Source organism: Bos indicus, chromosome 18, assembly GCF_029378745.1.
Source record: "Bos indicus isolate NIAB-ARS_2022 breed Sahiwal x Tharparkar chromosome 18, NIAB-ARS_B.indTharparkar_mat_pri_1.0, whole genome shotgun sequence".
Classification (NCBI taxonomy): Eukaryota; Metazoa; Chordata; class Mammalia; order Artiodactyla; family Bovidae; genus Bos; species Bos indicus.
The window spans coordinates 63,612,274-63,632,365 of record NC_091777.1 but is presented as its reverse complement, the minus strand read 5'-3'; the positions used below and the strand labels follow the sequence as shown (position 1 = coordinate 63,632,365).

Sequence of the window (20,092 nt, the reverse complement as noted above, 5' to 3'; positions counted from 1 at the left end):
AATTCAGGACATTCAAACTGTGGCAAACCAGCGTCAAGTCCAGAGAGCAATGGAGAAGAATGTTACTTTATACAGAAAAATGAGGATGCTTGAAGGGATGTGCTTTAAATGCAAATCTGTTAGAGAAAAGCAAGCTGTGCAGATGGGATGATTTCTCATTGGCTGGAATGTGGATGTTTCTCATGGCTGGACTGTGGCTGTTGCTGATTGGTTAAAATTTCAGTGTTGCTGATTGGCTCAGCTGTGGCTGTTTCTGACTGGCTGGTCTGTGGCTGTATCTCATTGGCTGGACTGTGGCTGTTTCTCACTGGCTAAAATTTTGCTGTTTCTGATTGGCTCATCTGTGGCTGTATTTCATTGGCTGGACTGTGGCTGTTTCTCACTGGCTAAAATCTTGCTGTTTCTGATTGGCTCATCTATGGCTGTATTTCATTGGCTGGACTGTGGCTGTTTCTCACTGGCTAAAATTTTGCTGTTTCTGATTGGCTCATCTGTGGCTGTATCTCATTGGGTGGTCTGTGCTGTTTCTCATTGGCTAAGATTTTGCTGCTTCTGATTGGCTCATCTGTGGCTATTTCTTATTAGCTGAATTTTCACTGTTTCTTATTGCCTGGGCTGTGGCTGTTTCTAAATTGGGAAAGGAGTACTTCAAGTCTGTATATTGTGACCCTGCTTATTTAACTTAGATGCAGATGAAGCACAAGCTGGAATCAAGATTGCTGGGAGAAATATCAATAACCTCAGATATGCAGATGACACCACCCTTATGGCAGAACTAAAGAGCCTCTTGGTGAAAGTGGAGAGTGAAAAAAAAAATGGCTTAAAACAACGTTGAAAAAACCAAGATCATGGCGTCTAGTCCCATCACGTCATGATAAATAGATGGGGAAACAATGGAAACAGTGAGAGACTTTATTTTGGGGGCTCCAAAATCACTGTAGATGGTGACTGCAGCCATGAAATTAAAAGATGCTTGCTCCTTGGAAGAAAAGTTATGACTAAGCTAGACAGCATATCAAAAAGCAGAGACATTATTTTGCTAACAAAGGTCTGTCTGGTCAAAGCTATGGCTTTTCCAGTAGTCATGTATAGATGTGAGACTATAAAGAAAGCTGAGTGCTGAAGAATTGATGCTTTTGAACTGTGGTGTTGGAGAAGACTCTTGAGAGTCCCCTGGACTGCAAGGAGATCCAACAAGTCCATCCTCAAGGAAATCAGTCCTTAATGTTCATTGAAAGGACTGATGCTGAAGCTGAAACTCCAATACTTTGGCCAACTGCTGTGAAGAACTGACTCATTTGAAAAGACCCTGTTGCTGGGAAAGATTGAAGGCGGGAGAAGGTGACAACAGAGGATGAGATGGTTGGATGGCATCACCGACTGGATGGACATGAGTTTTGAGCAAGCTCTGAGAGTTGGTGATAGACTGGGAGGCCTGGCGTGCTGTGGTCCATGGGGTCACAAAGAGTCGGCTACACTGAGCAACTGAACTGTGGATGTTTCTCAATGGTGGGACATTCACCATGTCTCATTGGCTGGAATTTCCCTCTTTTTCATTGGCTGGGCTGTAATGGCTGTTTCTTATTAGCTCATCTGTGGCTGTTTCTCATTGGCTGGACTGTGGCTGTGTCTCATTGGCTGGACAGTCACTGTGTCATAGGCTGAAACTCCCTGTTTCTCATTGGCTGGACTGTGGCTGTGTCTCATTGGCTGGGCAGTCACTGTGTCTCATAGGCTGAAATTCCTTGTTTCTCATTGGCTAGATTGTGGCTGTTTCTCATTGGCTGGACTGTGGCTGTGTCTCATTGGCTGGACAGTCTCTGTGTCGCATAGGCTGAAATTCCTTGTTTCTCATTGGCTAGATTGTGGCTGTTTCTCATTGGCTGGACTGTGGCTGTGTCTCATTGGCTGGACAATCTCTGTGTCTCACAGGCTGAAATTCCCTGTTTCTCATTGGCTGGGCTGTGGCTGTTTCCCATTGGCTTAACTGCTTCTCATAGACTGGGCTGGCCTATTTTTCATTGTGCTGTGACTGCTTCTCATTGGTGGCTGTTGCTGGACAAGAAGAAAAAAAATCATCATTTTTCTGCTGGATTGTAAAGTAACCATCCTTCTACCCAGCAATGTAAGGTAAGCTGCAGCAGAAAGCAATGGTGAAAGAGCTCTGCCTCGGGGCTTCCCAACTCTATTTTCAATTCATTTTTACTGTACATGTATCACACATGTTAAAGCATCAACTTTACAGAAACCTGAAACAGGACTAATGCAACAGGTACAGGGAGCTCTACTCCACTGTCATCCTGGCAGCCAGGCACCACTCTCAGTGTGCTGCCAAGGTCGCCCAGGGCATCCGCATCCACCAGCAGAATGACCAACAGTGAGGATCTTGTGAGGGAGGGTTTGGGGCCAGGCCTGGAAGCAGCTCCGTGCATCCTGCTCACTGTGAACGTCATCCCAGGACACACATAACTGCAAGGAGGCTGGGAGACCATCTCGCTGGGCGCCCAGGAAGGGAGGACATGGTGCTGTGGGCAGCCACAGTCTTGTCACACAGGGGCCACCTGTCCCTATGGGCACCTGGGATCACACGGTGGGGGTGTTTCTAGTCTCCACTGCTTCCTACCCGACCTCCTCTTACACAGAGGTTCTAGGACACAGGAAATAGACTCTCAAGAATTCATTATTTCAAAAGCTAGTGGAAACAGAAGGACACATCCCTGCAAGGAGATGCGTAGAATTTAGAGTGAGGCATTCAAGCCCAGAGGAGCCCACGAATGGAGGTGGTGATGCGGACGGACACCCACTCAGGAAGACAGGAACCAGCTGCTGTGTTACCTTAGGTGCAAAAGGGGTCTTTGCAAGTGTGACTGAGTTAAGGCTCTTGAGAAGGGGAGATGAGCTTGGATATTCTAGGTAGACTCAATGTAATCACCAGAGTCCTTATAAGAGAAGCAAGCGGGTCAGAGAGTGAGATGAGACATGACCACAGAAGCAGGAGTCCTAGTCAGAGGGAGGATCTGAAGATGGAGGAAGGGGCCATGAGCCAAGGAGTGCAAATGGCCCCCAGACGCTGCAAAAGGTAAAGGAATGGAGCCTCCCGTGGAGCCTCCAGAAGGAACACAGCCCTGCCCACCCCGGATTTCAGCCTCGTGTAACTGATCTCAGACTTCTGCCTTCCTGAACTGTAGGGAAATAAGCTGCGTTGTTTGGTGCTGCTGTGTGAGTGGTAATTTGTTACAGCAGTTGTATGCTTGTAGGGATGAATGGCCTCCAATCCCAAATCTGACAGGCATTAGCCCGGTGAGGGGTGAAGGTCAGGTCAAGGACAGTGTCCTACAGCTGCTGGGCCCTCTCGTGTTTGGGGAATGCATGGCGTCCAGTGGGAATGAACTGGGGTGGGGTGGGAGATGGGGGCCTGCCGGTTCCTCCGGGTGGACCTAAAGCCTGAGAGGCCCTCCCTGTGCAGTCATGGCCTCACCAACTCCCTTGGCCAGCCCACCCTGCCCACACGTGGGTGTCTGCATGAGTGTATGTGTGTGTACAGTGTGTGCATATATGTCTCTGTGTGTATATGTGCATTCAGGGGGTATGTATGCATGTATACACTTTACACTGTGCAGGTGTGTTTGGGTACATATTAGTGCATTTGTGCATGCATGGCTGTGTGCTTGTGAAGGGATGGGAGCTGTATGCAGGTGGGGCAGCTCTGCGCCTTCACCCAGACACAAGTCCCCTCAGACACACTCTTGGGTCAGAAAACACTGATTGTCTTGTTTTTGTCTTGTTTCCCTCACTGAGTTTTGGGGGACGGTGGAGCAGAGACTGGGACCTACAACCTGTGTACCCAGCGCCACATGCGGGGCTGATGCTCTTGGACCTGTGAGAACATTGACTGACGAACAAGGTGAAGTGTGATCCAGAAAACTGGGTATCAGCTATCAGCTACATGAGTGCAGCCCAGATTCAAGATCACCATGCGCACTCTAGGAAGGTTTGCAGAGTCAGCTCAGAAGACAATGAAAACGCATCTCTGGGGGTAGTGGAGGATTCACAGAACATGTCTGAAATCAGCTGAACAACTGTAAGAACATAACTGGGTCTCTGGAAACAGCCAAGCACCAAAGCTGGGTCTCTGGAAACAGGTGCTACACCTTCTCTCCAAGGAGCTAGTTAACTGTGGGAGGGACCACATGGATACTGAAACTCCCAGAAGTTGATGGTGGGTCTCAGGACTCTAGTTCTTGCCTGCAGCAGAATTGACTCGATGACTTTCTAGAAAGGAATGATTCCACAGGGAAACCCTCTCAACGTCCGTTTTAGGCTTTTGCAAGAGTGACTTCCCTTCTAGGCTGCCCAGGCATAACCATCAGCGGTCCCTTCCCTCTCCTAGTGTGCCAGTGGCCCTGTCCCTCTCTCAGCGTGGAGCCCGGCCCGCAGTGACCCTGACCTCAAGGGGGCGGTGCAGAGCCTCGGCCAAACCCCCGAGTCTGGGGTCCAGTCTGGCTGCCCTGGGCTGGTTCCTCCCTTCCAATCCTTGCCCTTTTGGACAAGAACCTGTGACCTCCTTTCTGCATAGGAAAAGGGACGGAGGCTCTGAGAAGGTCTGGGAAGTGCCACCCACGATGGGCGGTCCTGGCATTACTGCCATCAGGCGTCTGGTGCAGGGTCATCTAGCCAGGTGGGTGCTGTTCCCAGGGTCCTTATGAGTGTCAGAGACACCCCGGTGCCCTGTGCCTGCTAGCCCCGTGCTGCGCTCTCACAGTCCCTGAGCCAAGCCCGGGAGAGGGCTGTGCCCCCATCCCAGCACAGGCCGCCTCCCAGACACCCCTCCAGGCGGGGATCAGCTACTTACCAGCCGAGGAGCAGCACTGAGTGGTGGGGGAGCTGACGCCTCCAGGGGCTCCTGTGATGGTGGGGGGACAGGAGAAGGACTGTTGCTGTGTGGGGGCTGCCCAGGGTCTGTTCCACTCAGCCTGGCGGCTCTCCATCCTGAGCATCCAACCATGGGCCACGCACGGCCTTCACTCAACCCCAGACAACACCCCGAGATTCCTGAGAAAAGGGGCCTGGGGCCAGACAAGGCGGAGCCCCCTGCTCCATCGTGCTGGGGTCACACCCTCTGTACCTCCCGGAGCTGTGCCCCGCATCACTGCCCAGACTTTTCATGGTGACCTCCTCTGGTGGTGACCTCCTCTGGGTGTGGGGGGTCAGAGTGTGCTGGATGGACCCCGACTCCAGGACACCCTGGGAGCTGACCACACACAGGACAGGGACGGCCTCCCCCCAAAGGTGCCCTGAAGCACCATCCGGCCCTGGTCCTTGTGACTTGCCCGGTGAAGAGTGGATCTCACCATGGGGGAGGGGGACGGTGGCGGGCAGTCGGCCTGGAGGAGCCACACACTCTGACCCTTGTCTGGGGGACAAGACACAGGTTCCACTGAAGGGGTCTCTCTCCCCCATCTCCGGAAGCCCATTCGCAGCAGCCCAGCAGGGTCGGATCTGTGCGCCCCCCACCACCGATGCTGGGGCTCAGTGTCCAGGCCCTCGTGATGTCCAGGTGAGACCAGGCTCAGGGAGCTGAGCCAGGCGTGGAGGTGGGGGCTACTTTTCATTGTATTGCGTGGATTTCTCACTGCAGCGACTTCTCTTGTGGAGCTCTAGGGCGCGAGGGCTCAGTAGTTGTGGCGTACAGGCTTTATTTGCTCCGGGGCATGTAGAATGTCCCCCGGGGCCAGGGACCGAGCCCATGTCCCCTGCATTGGCAGGAGGATTCTTATCCACGGGACCAGCAGGGAGTCCAAGGAGTTGTCTTCCGATGGCAGTACTATGTGGTCAGTCTGATCCTCATGTCCTGCGTTATTGAGCTGCCCTCCCTCCTGAACAGTTCTGGCGCCTCCTCTGGGTGGCCCCCATACCTCCCTACCTGTATCTGGACACCCTCCCTCTTTGACCCGCCAGGACCCAACCCCAGGGAGGCAGGCTCTGCGGCTGCTGTCCGCGGTGCTGACCGGGATTCGACGGTTGAGTCTGGTTTCAGCACCACGGTCAGAGTCTATGAAGGCAAGGCAGCCTCCACCATTTCCTGCTGTCTCGGTGGGCCAATTTTCATCAGCTGAGCCCCATCCATGGTCCTCTTGTGTGGTCTCCACGCAGGAGTTAAACAAAACATCCAACCAGAGCATGTGGGTAAACTGGAAAAACACCAGGAGGGTCGTAGTAGTTGACAGTGACTCAAATTCCGTTCATGATCCATGCACCCCGATGAGGAGTACAGTGCCGAAGCTCGTGGTGCTGGCGCCGCGCTCAGCGTCACCACCGCTGGAGCAGCCAGGGGGTCATATGATGTTCGTTTTCCTCTACCCGCTCAGAACTGTCTTCTACCAGACCAGGGTCAGCGTACCAGATATCTAGGTTTGGCCCAAAGATAACAGACTGGGCTCACACCAAAGCAGGTTTCAAAACCTAGATCTGCCTCTCATTTGCTCTGTGTCCTTGGGAACATCGTTATGCCTCCCTGAGGCTCACTTTGCTTTTCTGTGAAATGGCAGTAACAATGGTGTCTACTTAATGGGAAGCAGATGGTCAGAGACTATTATATTCTGTTTCTCATAGGAGGCGAGCAGTTTAGCTAAGAGGCAGGATCTGGAGGAAGAGGTCCTCGGATTGTATCAGAATCCTGACTGATGCTGAAGCTCCAATACTTTGATCACCTGATGCAAACAGCTGACTCACTGGAAAAGTCCCTGATGGTGGGAAAGATTGAAGGCAGGAGGAGAGGGGGCGGGAGAGGATGAAATGGTTGGATGGCATCACCGACTCGCTGGACATGAGTTTGAGTAAACCCCGGGAATTGGTGATGGACAGGGAGGCCTGGCATGCTGCAGTCCACGGGGGTCACAAAGAGTCAGAAAGGACTTAGCAACTGAACAACAGCTGCCTTTTATTAACTTTGTGACTTAGACAAAGTCATGCCACTAGTTTGTCATCTACCAAGTGAAGATAATGCCAGGACCTGCTCTGTAGGGTTTTCGTGAGAACCTAAATGCTTTACGTGTGATGCATGGGGTAAAATGTCTGGCACGTACTTGGCATGCATTCAAGAAAGCGGGCTGTTATCACTGCTATTACCACCACCGTCATCACCAAGCACCTAGACACAGTCTGAAAAACTACTTCTGCTTGGTGATGACTGCTGCTTTTATGAATTATTCTTAGGGTTTCTGTGAGGGTCCTTAGACCTCTGATACTGATGAAGAGACTAAAGCTACAAGCTGAAAAGTGACTTGCTGAGGAAACTGGGGCTCCAATCAAGGCCATCTGACACCAATGCGTGGTCCCACCTGCCCCCCTTTAGCAGCAAGGCAGGAAGAACCTTGGGAATCCCCCACCCCCATCCCCAGATGGAAGACCAGGGCTCATGGTAGTTTGACCAGAGGTTTGCACAAATTATCTCTAAGCCCTTCTCTATTTCCTCACCTTTGCCAATTGTGCCCGGATACTCCCTTCCTTCATGGACCCTCCGGTGGATCCCAGGAGCTTTTCCTGCTGGCGTTGCAGCCAGGAGGCGGGAACTGCAGACAGTCATTTGGAAATATTGTCGGTTATCCAACCACGGGGAGGAGGAGCTCTGGCATCCAGTGGGCGGAGCCCTAGGGCTGAGCTGAGCATCTCACAGTGCACAGAACCCTACACCCCACAAAGAATGACCTGGCCCCAAATGCCAATAGCTCTGGGTGCAGAAACGCTGGTCTGTGTGTAAGAGACCAACACAAACTTGGAAGGTGTATACCCCACACCAGTTTCATGAGAATTGGATTGGATGAGGTCATCAAAACCTTATTGGTAGGGTTACTTTTCCTTTCTACCTTTGCAGGGACAGGGGATTCCCAAGCGGTCCACTGGTTAGGGCTCTGCACTGTCCCTGCCGAGGCTCTAGGTTAAGTCCCTGGTGGGGGAACTAAGATCTCACAATCTGTGTGGTGCGGATTCCCCACCACCACCCCCAAATCCTTCCTTTCTGTCTTTATAAGGAGGGAGTATCATTTATGTCACTGAAAAGTACATTTACAAAAAAGAAACAAAAATAGCAGCGGGTGTATCCAAACCAAAGAAACAAAACTGCTTCTAAACTGTAGGGAGGGGGGAGGGGGGAGGTTGCGGGGGTGGGGGCGGGGTGTTGGGGGATTGCAGGCGTCGGCCCTCAGAGCGCGCAGCTGGAAGGAGTGGGGAGCTCCAGAGGCTGGCCTCAGCCCTAGGGCTCCACCTGCGGATGGTGGACGCGATCCTGTCTCTCTCTTCAGCCTCTCTCCTGATTTCTCTCTTTCTGTCTCTCCCTCCCTCCCTTGCTCTCAGTCTCACTCGGTCTGTCCCTACCCTCCATGGCTCCCTCCCTTCCCGCTCTGCCTCTAGAAGGAGGCTCTTTCAAAGGCCTTTTGGTTCTTGGAAATACCTCCTGATGGCAAAACGCGAAACCTGGGTCACTCCCCCGATCAGCAGCATCCTCTGCTCGCATCCCTGAGCAACAGGGGAAATTCCACACTTCTGGTGTAGGTCAGCGCACTGCCGGCCTTGGGAGGGGCCCTGCCACGCTGACTCAGTTTCCTCGTCCGTTCAGTGGACCTAATGCACCTGCCTCATAGGTTGGTTCAAGGCCTAAATGAGAGAGCATGGGAGCAGGGCTTGGGACAGAGCCTGCGCACAGCAAGGTGTTCCGTAGATGTCCTGCAGTTTGACCTCTGGGTAGGGAAGATCCCCTGGAGAAGGGAATGACTGCCCCCTCCAGTGTTCCTGCCTGGAGAATCCCACAGACAGAGGAGCCTGGCGCGCCACAGTCCTTGGGGGTCGCAAACAGTCAAACATGACTAGGCAACTGACACTTTCGGATCTGAACCAGCTTCCCTTCCCTTCCCAGCACAGCTGAACCTCATCACCCAGGCCAGGGCCAGCAGGACAGAGCCCCACAAGCACCCCCGCCTACTAGTCCAGGCTGCAGCCTCCCCTCCGCCCTTCCTCCTGCTTTCCAAGCGGAGCCCCTGCTGGGGAGCTAAACCCTCCTCAGGTGCCCTAGATGGGGCTACCCGACACCTGGACCACTGGCCGAGTGGTGATTTCCTTGTAGAATCAATATGAAATACCATTAAAATTTTAGTTCTGGCCCCACTAGCTACAGTTCAAGTGCCGACAGCCACATGTGGTTATTGTACCGGACATGCCCATCATTCCAGAAGGTTCAGTTCAGTTCAGTTCAGTTGCTCAGTCGTGTCTCTTTGCGGCCCCATGAACTGCTGCAGCACGCCAGGCCTCCCTGTCCATCACCAACTCCCAGAGTCCACCCAAACTCATGTCCATTGAGTCAGTGATGCCATCCAACCACCTCATCCTCTGTCGTCCCCTTCTCCTCCTGCCCTCAATCTTTCCTGGCATCAGGATCTTTTCAAATGAGTCAGCTCTTTGCATCAGGTGGCTAAGGTATTGGAGTTTCAGCTTCAACATCAGTCCTTCCAATGAGCACCTAGGACTGATTTCCTTTAGGATGGACTGGTTGGATCTGCTTGCAGTCCAAGGGACTCTCAAGAGTCTTCTCCAACACCACAGTTCAAAAGCATCAATTCTTCTGCATTCAGCTTTCTTTATAGTCCAACTCTCACATCCATACATGACTACTGGAAAAACCATAGCCTTGACTAGATGGACCTTTGTTGACAAAGTAATGTCTCTGCTTTTTAATATGCTGTCTAGGTTGGTCATAGCTTTTCTTCCAAGAAGCAAGCGTCTTTTAATTTCATGGCTGCAATCACCATCTGCAGTGATTTTGGAGCCCCCCAAAATAAAGTCAGCCACTGTTTCCACCATTTCCCGATCTATTTGCCATGAAATGATGGGACTGGATGCCATGATTTTAGTTTTCTGAATGATGAGTTTTAAGCCAAGTTTTTCACTCTCCTCTTTCACTTTCATCAAGAGGCTCTTTAGTTCCTCTTCACTTTCTGCCATAAGGGTGGTGTCTTCTGCATCTCTGAGTTTATTGATATTTCTCTTGGCCATCTTGATTCCAGCTTGTGCTGAAGGTTCTGTGGGACAGATCCCCAGCCACCCCCCCACCCCCGCCCCGCCGGCTCCGAGGTCCTGTCCATCATACAACCTTCCTCTCCTGTATTTTTCATCTCTCCTCAGGGTCGGCCTGCCTGAGTTCAAATCCCAGCCACACAGCTTTACAGCTGCATGAACTAAGTTTCCTAAGGCAAAACAAAGTGGAAAACCCATTGGGAATAGTAATACCACCCTCCTCTCACCCACAGAGTTATGCCAAAGATTAAGATTACCTAAGAAGAGAGCTTAGAACTGCTCCTAAACGATTCCGACCCTTCCATGAGCATTAGCTGCTATTCTTGTTGTTGTTATGTACTTTCTTCAAGATGCTGAAATAAGTTCATAGCCCCTTTTTAAAATCTGCATGAATGAGTTCCAAAAGAGACTGCCAAGTGGGAAAGAAGTGGCGGCCCAAAGTCACGCAGCGAGTCCCTTTGCGTGTGTTTAGCAGCTGCGTCTTTGGCCGCACAGGGTCTTGGTTGCAGCACGTGTGATCTAGTTCCCTGACCAGGAATTGAACCTGGGCCCCCCTGCAGTGGCAGCACGGGGTCTTAGCCCCTGGACCACCAGGGAGGCCCCGCCTTTGTGTGTTTAAAATGTGTTTACTTAGAGCACCACGTTGATCGGCTGTTCTTAAGCCGGGCCTTTATCCCCCTCCTGGGGGCCGTTTGGAAACAGTGATGAGTCTAAATCACAGGGAGGGAGAGTTACTGGCATCGGCGGGTGGAGCCCTGGGACCCTGCCAAGCATCCCCCAGTACACAGGCCACCCCCACCACAAGCAGTGACCCAGCCCCAGATGCCAGTAGCTCCCACTGTCGGACCACAGGGCTACGCGTAAGAGCTCAACCCAGTGGAATGGTGCATTGCTGTTGTTTAGTCGCTCAGCCGTGGGCGACTCTTTGCGACCCCATGGACTGTGGCCCGCCAGGCTCCTCCGACCATTCGATTTCCCAGGCAAGACTACTGGAGTGGGTTGCCATTTCCTCCTCCAGGGGGATCTTCCTGACCCAGGGATCCAACCCAGGGGTCTCCTGCACTGCAGGCAGACTCTACCATCTGAGCCACCAGGGAAGCCCTGGAAGGTTTATACCTCAAACTAATTTCATGGCCTTGGACTGGACAAGATCATCAAAACCTTACTGCTGCTGCTGCCGCTAAGTCACTTCAGTCGTGTCCGACTCTGTGAGACCCCATAGACGGCAGCCCACCAGGCTCCCCCATCCCTGGGATTCTCCAGGCAAGAACACTGGAGTGGGTTGCCATTTCCTTCTCCAGTGCATGAAAGGGAAAAGTGAAAAGGAAGTCGCTCAGTTGTGTCCAACTCTTAGCGACCCCATGGACTGCAGCCCACCAGGCTCTTTCGTCCATGGGATTTTCCAGGCAAGAGTACTGGAATGGGGTGCCATTGCCTTCTCCCAAAACCTTACTAGCTAGCGTTTTTTTCTCTTTTTCAAGGAGGATGTGTTCAGGTACCCTTTATGTAACTAAAAATTACTTTTTTGAAAAAAGAAACAAAATAGCGGCAAATGTATCCAAACCAAGCAAAGAAACAAAATGCCTTCTCTGACCCCACCTCTTCCTTGGGATACCCTGTCTCCTTCCCCTTCCTTCCTTGGATTCCGAAATCCTCCTCCCTGTCTCCCTCCCCTCCCCCACAGCAAGCTGGCTCCCACCCACCCAGCCCCCAGGGGCAGTTCTCACTCGGCCACTGGTGGCCTCTGGTTTGTTACCAAATGCAGTGGATTTTTTTTTTTTTTTTTTTTTAAACTCAGCCTTGGTCTGCTTCTGAGCCTGCAGCGAGGGGACATGTGTGGACACAGACTCCTCATGGTTCCTTCTCTGTGGCTGCTGGGCCTTGGCCCAAGTGCCTCCCCTTTTTATCTCTCAGTGTCACCCTTTGCAGCCACTTCATCTCCGGCCTCTGTTCTTCCCACTTCAATCAGAACCAGCTACATAGTTTTCAGGGTGCGTGGCAAAGGAAGATGCGGGGTCCTTTGTTCAAAAGGATTAATAGTTCAAGATAGAGCAAACCATTAAACAAGTACAGGGCCCTGGTGGGCACGGCACCCCCAGGGACCGTACAGGTGCTCCCCTCTGCTCTGGTGGGGCTGACTGCCCTTCCCTCTGCTCTGGATCAGGGTCTCCGGGGTCTCTTGTTCTCCTGCTCCTCCTCCCAGGCTCTCCAGCTTGGCGGTCGCCCCAGCATCCCCCAGGACCTGCCCTCTGCAGGTCCTTGGCGTAGACAGAATGCACGTCTAAAGATGTCCAGGCACAAATCCCTGGAACCTATGACTAGGTTGCGTGTGTGCTAAGTCGCTTCAGTCGTGTCTGACTCTTTGCAACCCCATGGACTGTAGCCCGCCAGGCTCCTCTGTCCATTCGATTTCCCAAGTAAGAATACTGGAGTGGGTTGCAATTTCCTCCTCCAGGGGATCTTCCCAACCCAGGGACTGAACCAGGGTCTCCTGTGTCTCCTGCACTGCAGCTGGATTCTTGGGGGTTTTTTAGCTACATTAGGCCTTTGTTGCAGCATGTGGACTTTCTCTAGTTTCTGTGAGTGGGGCTACTGTCTGATTCAGGTGCACGGGCCTCCCGTCGCGGTGGGTGCTTTTGCAGAGCGCAGGCTCTGGCCCATGGTCTCCAGCGGTTGCCATGTGAGAGGGCGCAGTGCCTATGGTTCACAGCCTCTAGAACGCAGGCTCAGTGGTTGTGGCTCCAGGGCTTAGTCGCTCTGCAGCATGTGGGATCTTCTGGGATCAGGGATTGAACCCATGTCCCCTGCATTGGCAGGCGGGTTCATAACCACTGAGCCACTGGGAAGGCACAGACACCTCAGCAGCATGTAACTTGTACTGATTACAGAGTAACACATTAGATCTAGCCATTACCATGGCTGTTATCCAGGTGGACCTCACATAATCACGTGAGCCCTAAAAGCAGAGGATCTTCTCTGGCCAGAGGCAGGACAGTGGAGCAGGCTTGCAAGTCAGGGAGTTTGAAGCCTAAGAGGGACTCAGGTGGAGAGACAGGGTGAATGCCGCAGAAGGACGCAGGCAGCCTGCCGCAGCAGACCAGGTGCAGACCAGACCAGGTGGGGGAGTTTGTCTTTTGTTTGCTTGAGGTGATGAGTGTTTTGGAATCAGATAGAGGTGGTGATTGTACGACATTGAGAATATACTAAATCCCTTTATAATGATGCACTGTAATGTGAATCCAAACATCAACAGAAAATAACTAAAATGCTGTTGTTATTTAAGCATTTATCTTGGGTGACCGCTCTCCCACCCCCACCTTAAACTTTGCCTTGAACGTGAAAGAAAAAAGTATTAGTCGCTCAGTCGTGTCCGCCTCTTTGCGACTCCATGGACCGTAGCCCGCCAAGCTCCTCTCTCCGTGGGATTCTCCAGGCAAGACTACTGGAGTGGGTTGCCGTACCCTCCTCCAGGGGATCTTCCCCGCTCGGGGATGGAACCCGGGTCTCCTGCATCGCTAGCGGATTCTTTACCATCTGAGCCACCGTCCCAGCCTGTCTCAGCCCATCCCCCTTCTGGACTGTGAAGTGGACTCTCTGCCCCTTTAAGTTCTGACCCTGTTTTTCCCGCTTAATACCCGACTCAGGACAAATCAGAAGCTCCCCGTGGCTTCCAACCCGATCTCTCCAGGCAAACCAGGCTCCACCCGGGGCCTCAGGGCCCTGGGCTCCACCTGGCGGCCTGGCCCGCTCCCTCCGGTCCTCAACCCTGTAAACACGTACTTCTCCCGCTTCGGAAGATTCAAGTCAAGCCACACCTCCTCCTTATCCAGGACCCTCCCTGCTCTTGGCCGCAAAGATGGCTCAGACGGTAAAGCGTCTGTCTGCAAAGTCGGAGATCTGAGTTCGAGCCCTGGGTGGGGAAGATCCCTCTCCAGTATGCTTGCCTGGCATGGAGAATCTCCAAGAACAGAGGAGCCGGGTGGGCCCCAGTCCATGAGAGTCGGACACGACTGAGCGCCTTCTCTTTCTTTCCCTCCTCTCCAGCCCCTCCGTCCCAGCTCACAACCGAGCCGGCCTCCTCCCCGGGGTGGGGCTTTTCCCGCACTCACCCTCTTGGGGATCGTCCTCCCGCCATCCACCCCCCACCCCCAACCCTGAGTCTTCTCGTACCGCTCGGCGCCGAGCCCCAGCGAGGTGACGCCCAGGCCCGGACCTTCAACTCCCCAACGCAGGCAGGGAGCCGCCCTCTGCGGCCACCTCCACCCGCTCCTACCGCCGGTCTCACTGCCTGACCTTGTCGGCTTCTCTCTCTCTTTCAGGCCCCACACTCGCTCCCCCAACCGCTGCAATCTGGAAGAAATTACTCTTTCCAAACAGCCAGACTTCCCCACTTGCAGGAAATTCCAGGCTGGCAGGGGAGGGGCCGGGCTGGGGGGCCGCCCCGTCCATCCAATCCCCCACCCCCTCCGCGGTCCTTCCACCCGCACATCCAGTCCCGGCCACTTCCCGCCCCCACACTCAGCCTGGAGGGGCCTCCGCTTTTCCGCCGCGGCTTCTTAGTCCTTAAATCCTAGAGGCCAACTTTTTTTGGGGGGTGGGGGGGGGGTCGGGGGAGGGGGATAAGGGAGGCCTGGGAGGGGCCTACTGCCTTAACCCTCTCGGCCCCAGACGGGACTGGGCGGGAACTCTGCGCCCCTCTGGGCTCCCATCATGGCCCCCGAGAGGGGCTGAGGCTTCCGTTCCCGGTGCAGGTAAAGAGGGCACCCGGTGGCAGGGTCTGGAGGCGGGCGTGGGGTTCAGACTCCCGGGGCTGGTGGAGGGGAGGCCGGGGGATGGTCTGGGACCCCCTCGCGTCCTGAGGCCGAGGAGGAACTGAGTCAGGGCTCCCGGGACCCAAGAGAGAAGCAGGGGGCGCTGCGGGCCGGCCGCCCGGGTCGTGAGTGCCCCTCCAGGTTCCGCCTGACGGGCCCTTCGCAGGTGAGATCCCGCCCGAAGGAAGGCGGAGGGAGGCGCGGGCCTGGGACCAGGAGGCGGAGGCGGGCCCCGAACCGAGAGGAGCGGGTCCCGGGCGGAGCCGGAGCCTGAGAGCGCGCGCGTCCGGTTCGGCAAGGACCGCGAGGTAAGGGGATACTGGCGGCCCCGGGCTCCCCAGGCAAGTCCAGAGGGGAGCGGGGCAGACAAACGGCCGAAAGGACGGCGGCCGCTGAAGCCCGGGCCGCAGCCACGTGGCCTCAGGAAGCGCGCTCTGGAGCCACAGGGGGGTCGGGGTGGGGTCCCGGTCCCCGGTCCCCCTGCGCCGTCCGGGTGCCGCCCGCCTGGTCGCCTCTCCCACGGGGCTGAGAACCAGCCAGGTTGGATGTGGGGCTGGCTGGGGCCCGGAGAGGACGGAGCAGAGCCAGCTGTGCGTCCCCACCCTCCCCCTGCAGCTGGAGCCTCGGCAGGAAAGGGGGGGGCGCGTGGAGGCGGGAGGAGGGGCGCGCGGGTCCAGGGTCGCGGCTCCTGCTCTCTGCCCGGCCCGAGGTCGTCACACACAACAGCTCCTCTGTGCGGAGTTGGCCCCGCCACTGGCTCTTTCCGAGCATGACCTCATTGCATCGGGCACACAAGGGAGATTCGAGCCTTCAATTTCAGGGGACACCGAGGCTCGGAGAAGTGGATGGATGCTCCCCACACCCTCTCCACCCCACCCCAGCCCTCCCCCAGTCACCCCGAGTTCTCAGAACTAGCCAGGAGAAGCGGTGGCTTTCAAAAACAATTTCTAACTCGTTGTTCTTACCTGGAATGGAAAAAAAAAAAGCAAACAAACAGGGTCAAGGGTGTAGGTCCCTGGCCTTGATATGAAAGCATTATTTATTTTCCCACGGGTCTGCACGCCCTACCCTTTGGGGACCATGAGCGATACAACGTCCTTCCAGCTCCGGAGTTCGTCTGGCTGCGTTCCAGATTCAGGCGGGTTTTGCTGCTGTGTGACCCAGGGCCAGTTACCTCACCTCTCTGTGGCTCAAGCTGTCACCCACATCTCTAAAATGAACATAATAGCAGGGTTCTCCCCTCATAGGGGACTTTTGGGAGGACTACATGAGTTCCTTCATGTGCCTGAAGCGCTTAGACCCCTGCCTGGCCCAGGGTAAGTGCTTGGGAAACAATGTCAGCACCATGAGTCCACTCTAGGACAGCCCCTTGCAAATAGGCATTCCGACTTCCCAGTTTTCAGAGGAGCAAACTGAGGTGTGAGGTTGAGAGAGTTAGTTCCGGCTGTGTTTTGTTTTTTTTGTTTTCCTCCTTCTGTCTGCATGGCTTGTGAGAGACCAAAATCTTCAGGAGCTGCTAAGTGTTAGAAAATGCCAGAGCTATCACCCTGTAGGGTGGTGGGAGGACAGGATGAGGGCAAGGTGGGGGGTGGGCAGGGAGAGGAAGCAGAGGTGGAGAGCGGCCCAGGGAGGGCCAATGCATGGGGCAGCTGGCAGCTGAAGCCATAACTCTGGGCTCTGGAGGCCCGCAGAGCTGCTTTGTGACCTCGGGCAAGTCACATACCCTCTCTGAGCATCTGTTTCCTTCTCTGGGACAGGTGAGGATGATGCAAGGTTGGACCACGGAGCACACAGCATTTTCTGTGTGCTGGCTACCGTGCTAAGACTTTCCCTGGGGCAATATCTCACCAATTCTTTTGTTGTTGCACTGGTTGGCTAACAGGGTCTTAGTTCCCTAAACAGGGATTGAACCAGTGCCCTTGGCAGTGAAAGCTCATAGTCCTCACTACCAGACTGCCAGGGAATTCCCCCTCACTATTTCTTGCAAAGAGACTAAGAATTATCCTGTGAGTAACATTCCATTTTTGAGATAAGGAAGTGAGGTCAGAAAGGGTAAGTGATTTGCCCAAAGCAACCCAGCAATGTGCACAGTCAGATCCAAGTCTGGGCAGCTGGCTTTCTGAGTTCTGCTTTTTTTCACCTATAATTCATGGCTCAGTGAGACAGGGGGCACTGCTAGCTCTGAGACAGATTTTTTTTTTTTTTTTTTAACTGTAGATTGAGATTCATTAATGAGCAGAGGTCAGCGTTGAAAAAGACTAACAGGGAATTCCCTGGTGGTCCAGTGGTTAGGACTCTGGGCTTCCACTGCAGGGGGTGTGGGTTCAATGCCTGGATGGGGAACTAGGGTCCTGCATAGCACGGCCAAAATACTACTACAGATTAGAATCTAAACTATCCAAGTGCCTAGCATGTGCTGAGTAGTCTCATTTCATAAAATGTTTCCCTTATACACTGGGTGGGGTGGGGAAGGAATGGTGATTGTGTTCCAGATTGCAGTAAAATATATTTATTCACCTGGGTGGAGGTTAGGGAATTTTGAGAAGCGCTATAGAGGTGGTCAAGCAAGACTGGTTTTTCAAGAGAAATAAATGTAAAGTGTGTATGTGTGTTTGAGTAGGGGAGTGGACAGCCCTCAGACCACAGCCATCTATAATTATTTCAAATCCTTTGGCTTTAATTTTTCTCCACATAAAAGCTGGTATTTCCCAGGGTGGTTGTTACTAAAAGGACAATGCTTTGCCTGCTTCAGAGGATTTTATGAAATCTAAATTTTGTTCCACAGTTTTGTCTGGGGACACATCTCCCCCCACCCCCAGTGCTATCACTATCAATTGACTGGTGGTGTTACAAATATAGTTTTCTCTGAGTGTTTCTGTGTGCCCTACAAGGAAGGTAGTGTTATTTTACCCATTTTCAGATAGAAAACAAGCCAAGCGATCACATCATTTATCTCAGTTCATACAGTTGGCAAAGGGTGGGGCTTCAATTCAAATAGAAAGAATGTTTATTATTATTCCAACAGTGACTGTTAAAACAAAAGTACAAGGTCATCAAGTCCCTCCCAGAAGTTCCGTAAAAACAGCCAAGTTCCAGGATATGGGCAAAGGTTGGTGGGTATATCTATTTACCATCAAGTCACGAAGTCATGAAGTCATGTGGCCATAGGACACCTGGTTTATAGTTCATGTGCTGCCAGACTGGAATTTATGCCATTCTTGCCATGTTTTAACATAGGAAATTTTGCATTATTATTACTGTTACTCTTAGCAAGAAGTAAGGTATTATGCTGCTTGTTTCAAAACCAGATAATTTGAAATTGTAAAACACTGTGTAAAACGCTGTGGGTGTCGGGGGGATGGTCTAAGTGGTAAAGAGCCCACCCACAAATACAGGAGATGCAGGTTTGATCCCTGGGTGGGGAAGATGCCCTGGAGGAGGAAATGGCAACCCACTCCAGTGTTCTTGCCTGGAGAACCCCATGGAGAGAGGAGCCTGGCTGACTGCAGTCCATGGGGTTGTAAAGAGTCAGACACGACTGAGCGTGCATGTGGACACACGCACACACACGTACATGTGCAAGTATACAGATTCCCAGGCCCACCCTAAACCTCCCAAATTAGAATCCTCAGGCCAGCCTACATTATGACTTTTGTGTGTCCCAGGCAAAGCTTTCATGGACATAATTATCTATGTTATAATTATATTTTATGACCGTGTTGGTATAAAGACAAACATAATCCAGACATTTTGAAATAAATCAAAACACAGCGTCCCTCGGCTCAGAAGGGGCTTCTGTACCTTGTGTATTGACAGGGTGGGGGGCTCCCCTCGTCTGAGAGGGTCTCCTCTGCCCTCCTCTGGGCTGTGTGAGCTCTGTGGGCCCGGAAGGTGGTGCCGGAGAGGAAGACCTGCGCCTGTCCCCGCCCTGCGTGAGCTGGCGGCCAGCGGCCTCAGTTAAGGACCGAGGGTCAGAAAGGTAATAATAATAAATTAAAGCGTTTAAAACTGTGTGCGGGCCTCTAGAAGTGTGGCAGGTGCTGGGCACCGTGTCTCTTCCCCTAAAGGACAGGGGCAGCTCTGTCTTAAGGGTGGAATGAGTGATAGTCGCTCAGTCGTGTCCAACTCTTTGTGACCCCATGGACCTTAGCCCGCCAGGCTCCTCTGTCCAGGGAATCTTCTAGGCAAGAGTACTGGAGTCTCTTCTCCAGGGGACTTCCCGACCCAGGGATCGAACTGGGGTCTGCTGTATTGCAGGCAGATTCTTTACCGTCTGAGCCACTAGGGGAGCCCGTCTTCAAGGTGGAGTTTCTGCCGTTTGGGAAGCAGTCTGCAGGTTTGGTGAAGCGTGTTTTGCTGGTTCTCTGCAGTATGAAATCCTCAAACGTTAGTTCTAAGTGCAGTTAACATACAGGCAGACCTAAATTTGAGTCTGAGTTTTTAATCAAGCAGCTATGACTTCGGGCCTCAGTTTACGCAGCTGTAAAATGTAGTAACCCCCGTACCCCCCACCACGGTCGTGCTGTGCGTGTCCGGAGCATCCTTTGCACCGCGGGCTAGGCCAGGGCTGGGAACTTGGCAGGCAGGCCTCGGCAGCGTCCCTGGGGGAGGCCGTGCTAACCCGCCCCTACCCCGCAGATGCCGGTGCTGAAGCAGTTGGGCCCCGCGCAGCCCAAGAAGCGGCCGGAGCGCGGCGCCTTGTCCATCTCCGCGCCTCTCGGCGACTTCCGGCACACGTTGCACGTGGGGCGCGGCGGCGACGCCTTCGGGGACACCTCGTTCCTGAGCCGCCACGGCGGCGGGCCGCCCCCTGAGCCCAGGGCGCCGCCCGCGGGGGCGCCGCGCACCGCGCCGCCGCCCGCCGTGCCGCAGGCCTCGCCGCCCGCCCTCCGCGCGCCCGCGCCCGCCGACCCGCTGCTGTCCTTCCACCTGGATTTGGGCCCCTCCATGCTGGACGCGGTGCTGGGCGTCATGGACGCGGAGCGCCCGGGCGCCGCTGCCGCCAAGCCGGACGTGGACCCCGGCCCCGGGGCGCAGCACCCCCGGGCCCGCTGCCTCGCCAACGCGGACCTCGAGCCGGACGACGTCATCGGCCTGTAGGCACCCCCATTCCCTGCGCTCTTACCGCCCAGCGCCCCACTTCTTTCTACATAAACCGACAAGGTCTGTGTCCCGGGTTTCGTTTGTTCACTTTGCACGTGGAGAGCGGTAACGGG

At 53.9% G+C, this 20,092-nt stretch overlaps 1 protein-coding gene across 7 annotated transcripts; it reads left to right on the top strand.

Moving 5' to 3' along the window:
- Positions 1 to 14,658: 14,658 nt before the first annotated feature.
- CDC42EP5 (CDC42 effector protein 5) lies at positions 14,659 to 20,046 on the top strand. 7 transcript variants are annotated; one of them, XM_070771803.1, is made up of 6 exons: positions 14,659 to 14,816; positions 15,043 to 15,184; positions 16,124 to 16,192; positions 17,902 to 17,985; positions 18,693 to 18,855; positions 19,515 to 20,046. In XM_070771803.1, exon 6 carries the CDS (start codon positions 19,515 to 19,517, stop codon positions 19,974 to 19,976), a length of 462 nt encoding a protein of 153 aa, XP_070627904.1. In that variant the 5' UTR covers positions 14,659 to 14,816; positions 15,043 to 15,184; positions 16,124 to 16,192; positions 17,902 to 17,985; positions 18,693 to 18,855; the 3' UTR covers positions 19,977 to 20,046. The 7 variants fall into 7 exon arrangements, with proteins under 7 accessions (XP_070627904.1, XP_070627903.1, XP_070627908.1 ...); XM_070771802.1 differs by lacking the exon at positions 16,124 to 16,192; XM_070771807.1 differs by lacking the exon at positions 18,693 to 18,855.
- Positions 20,047 to 20,092: the final 46 nt, after the last annotated feature.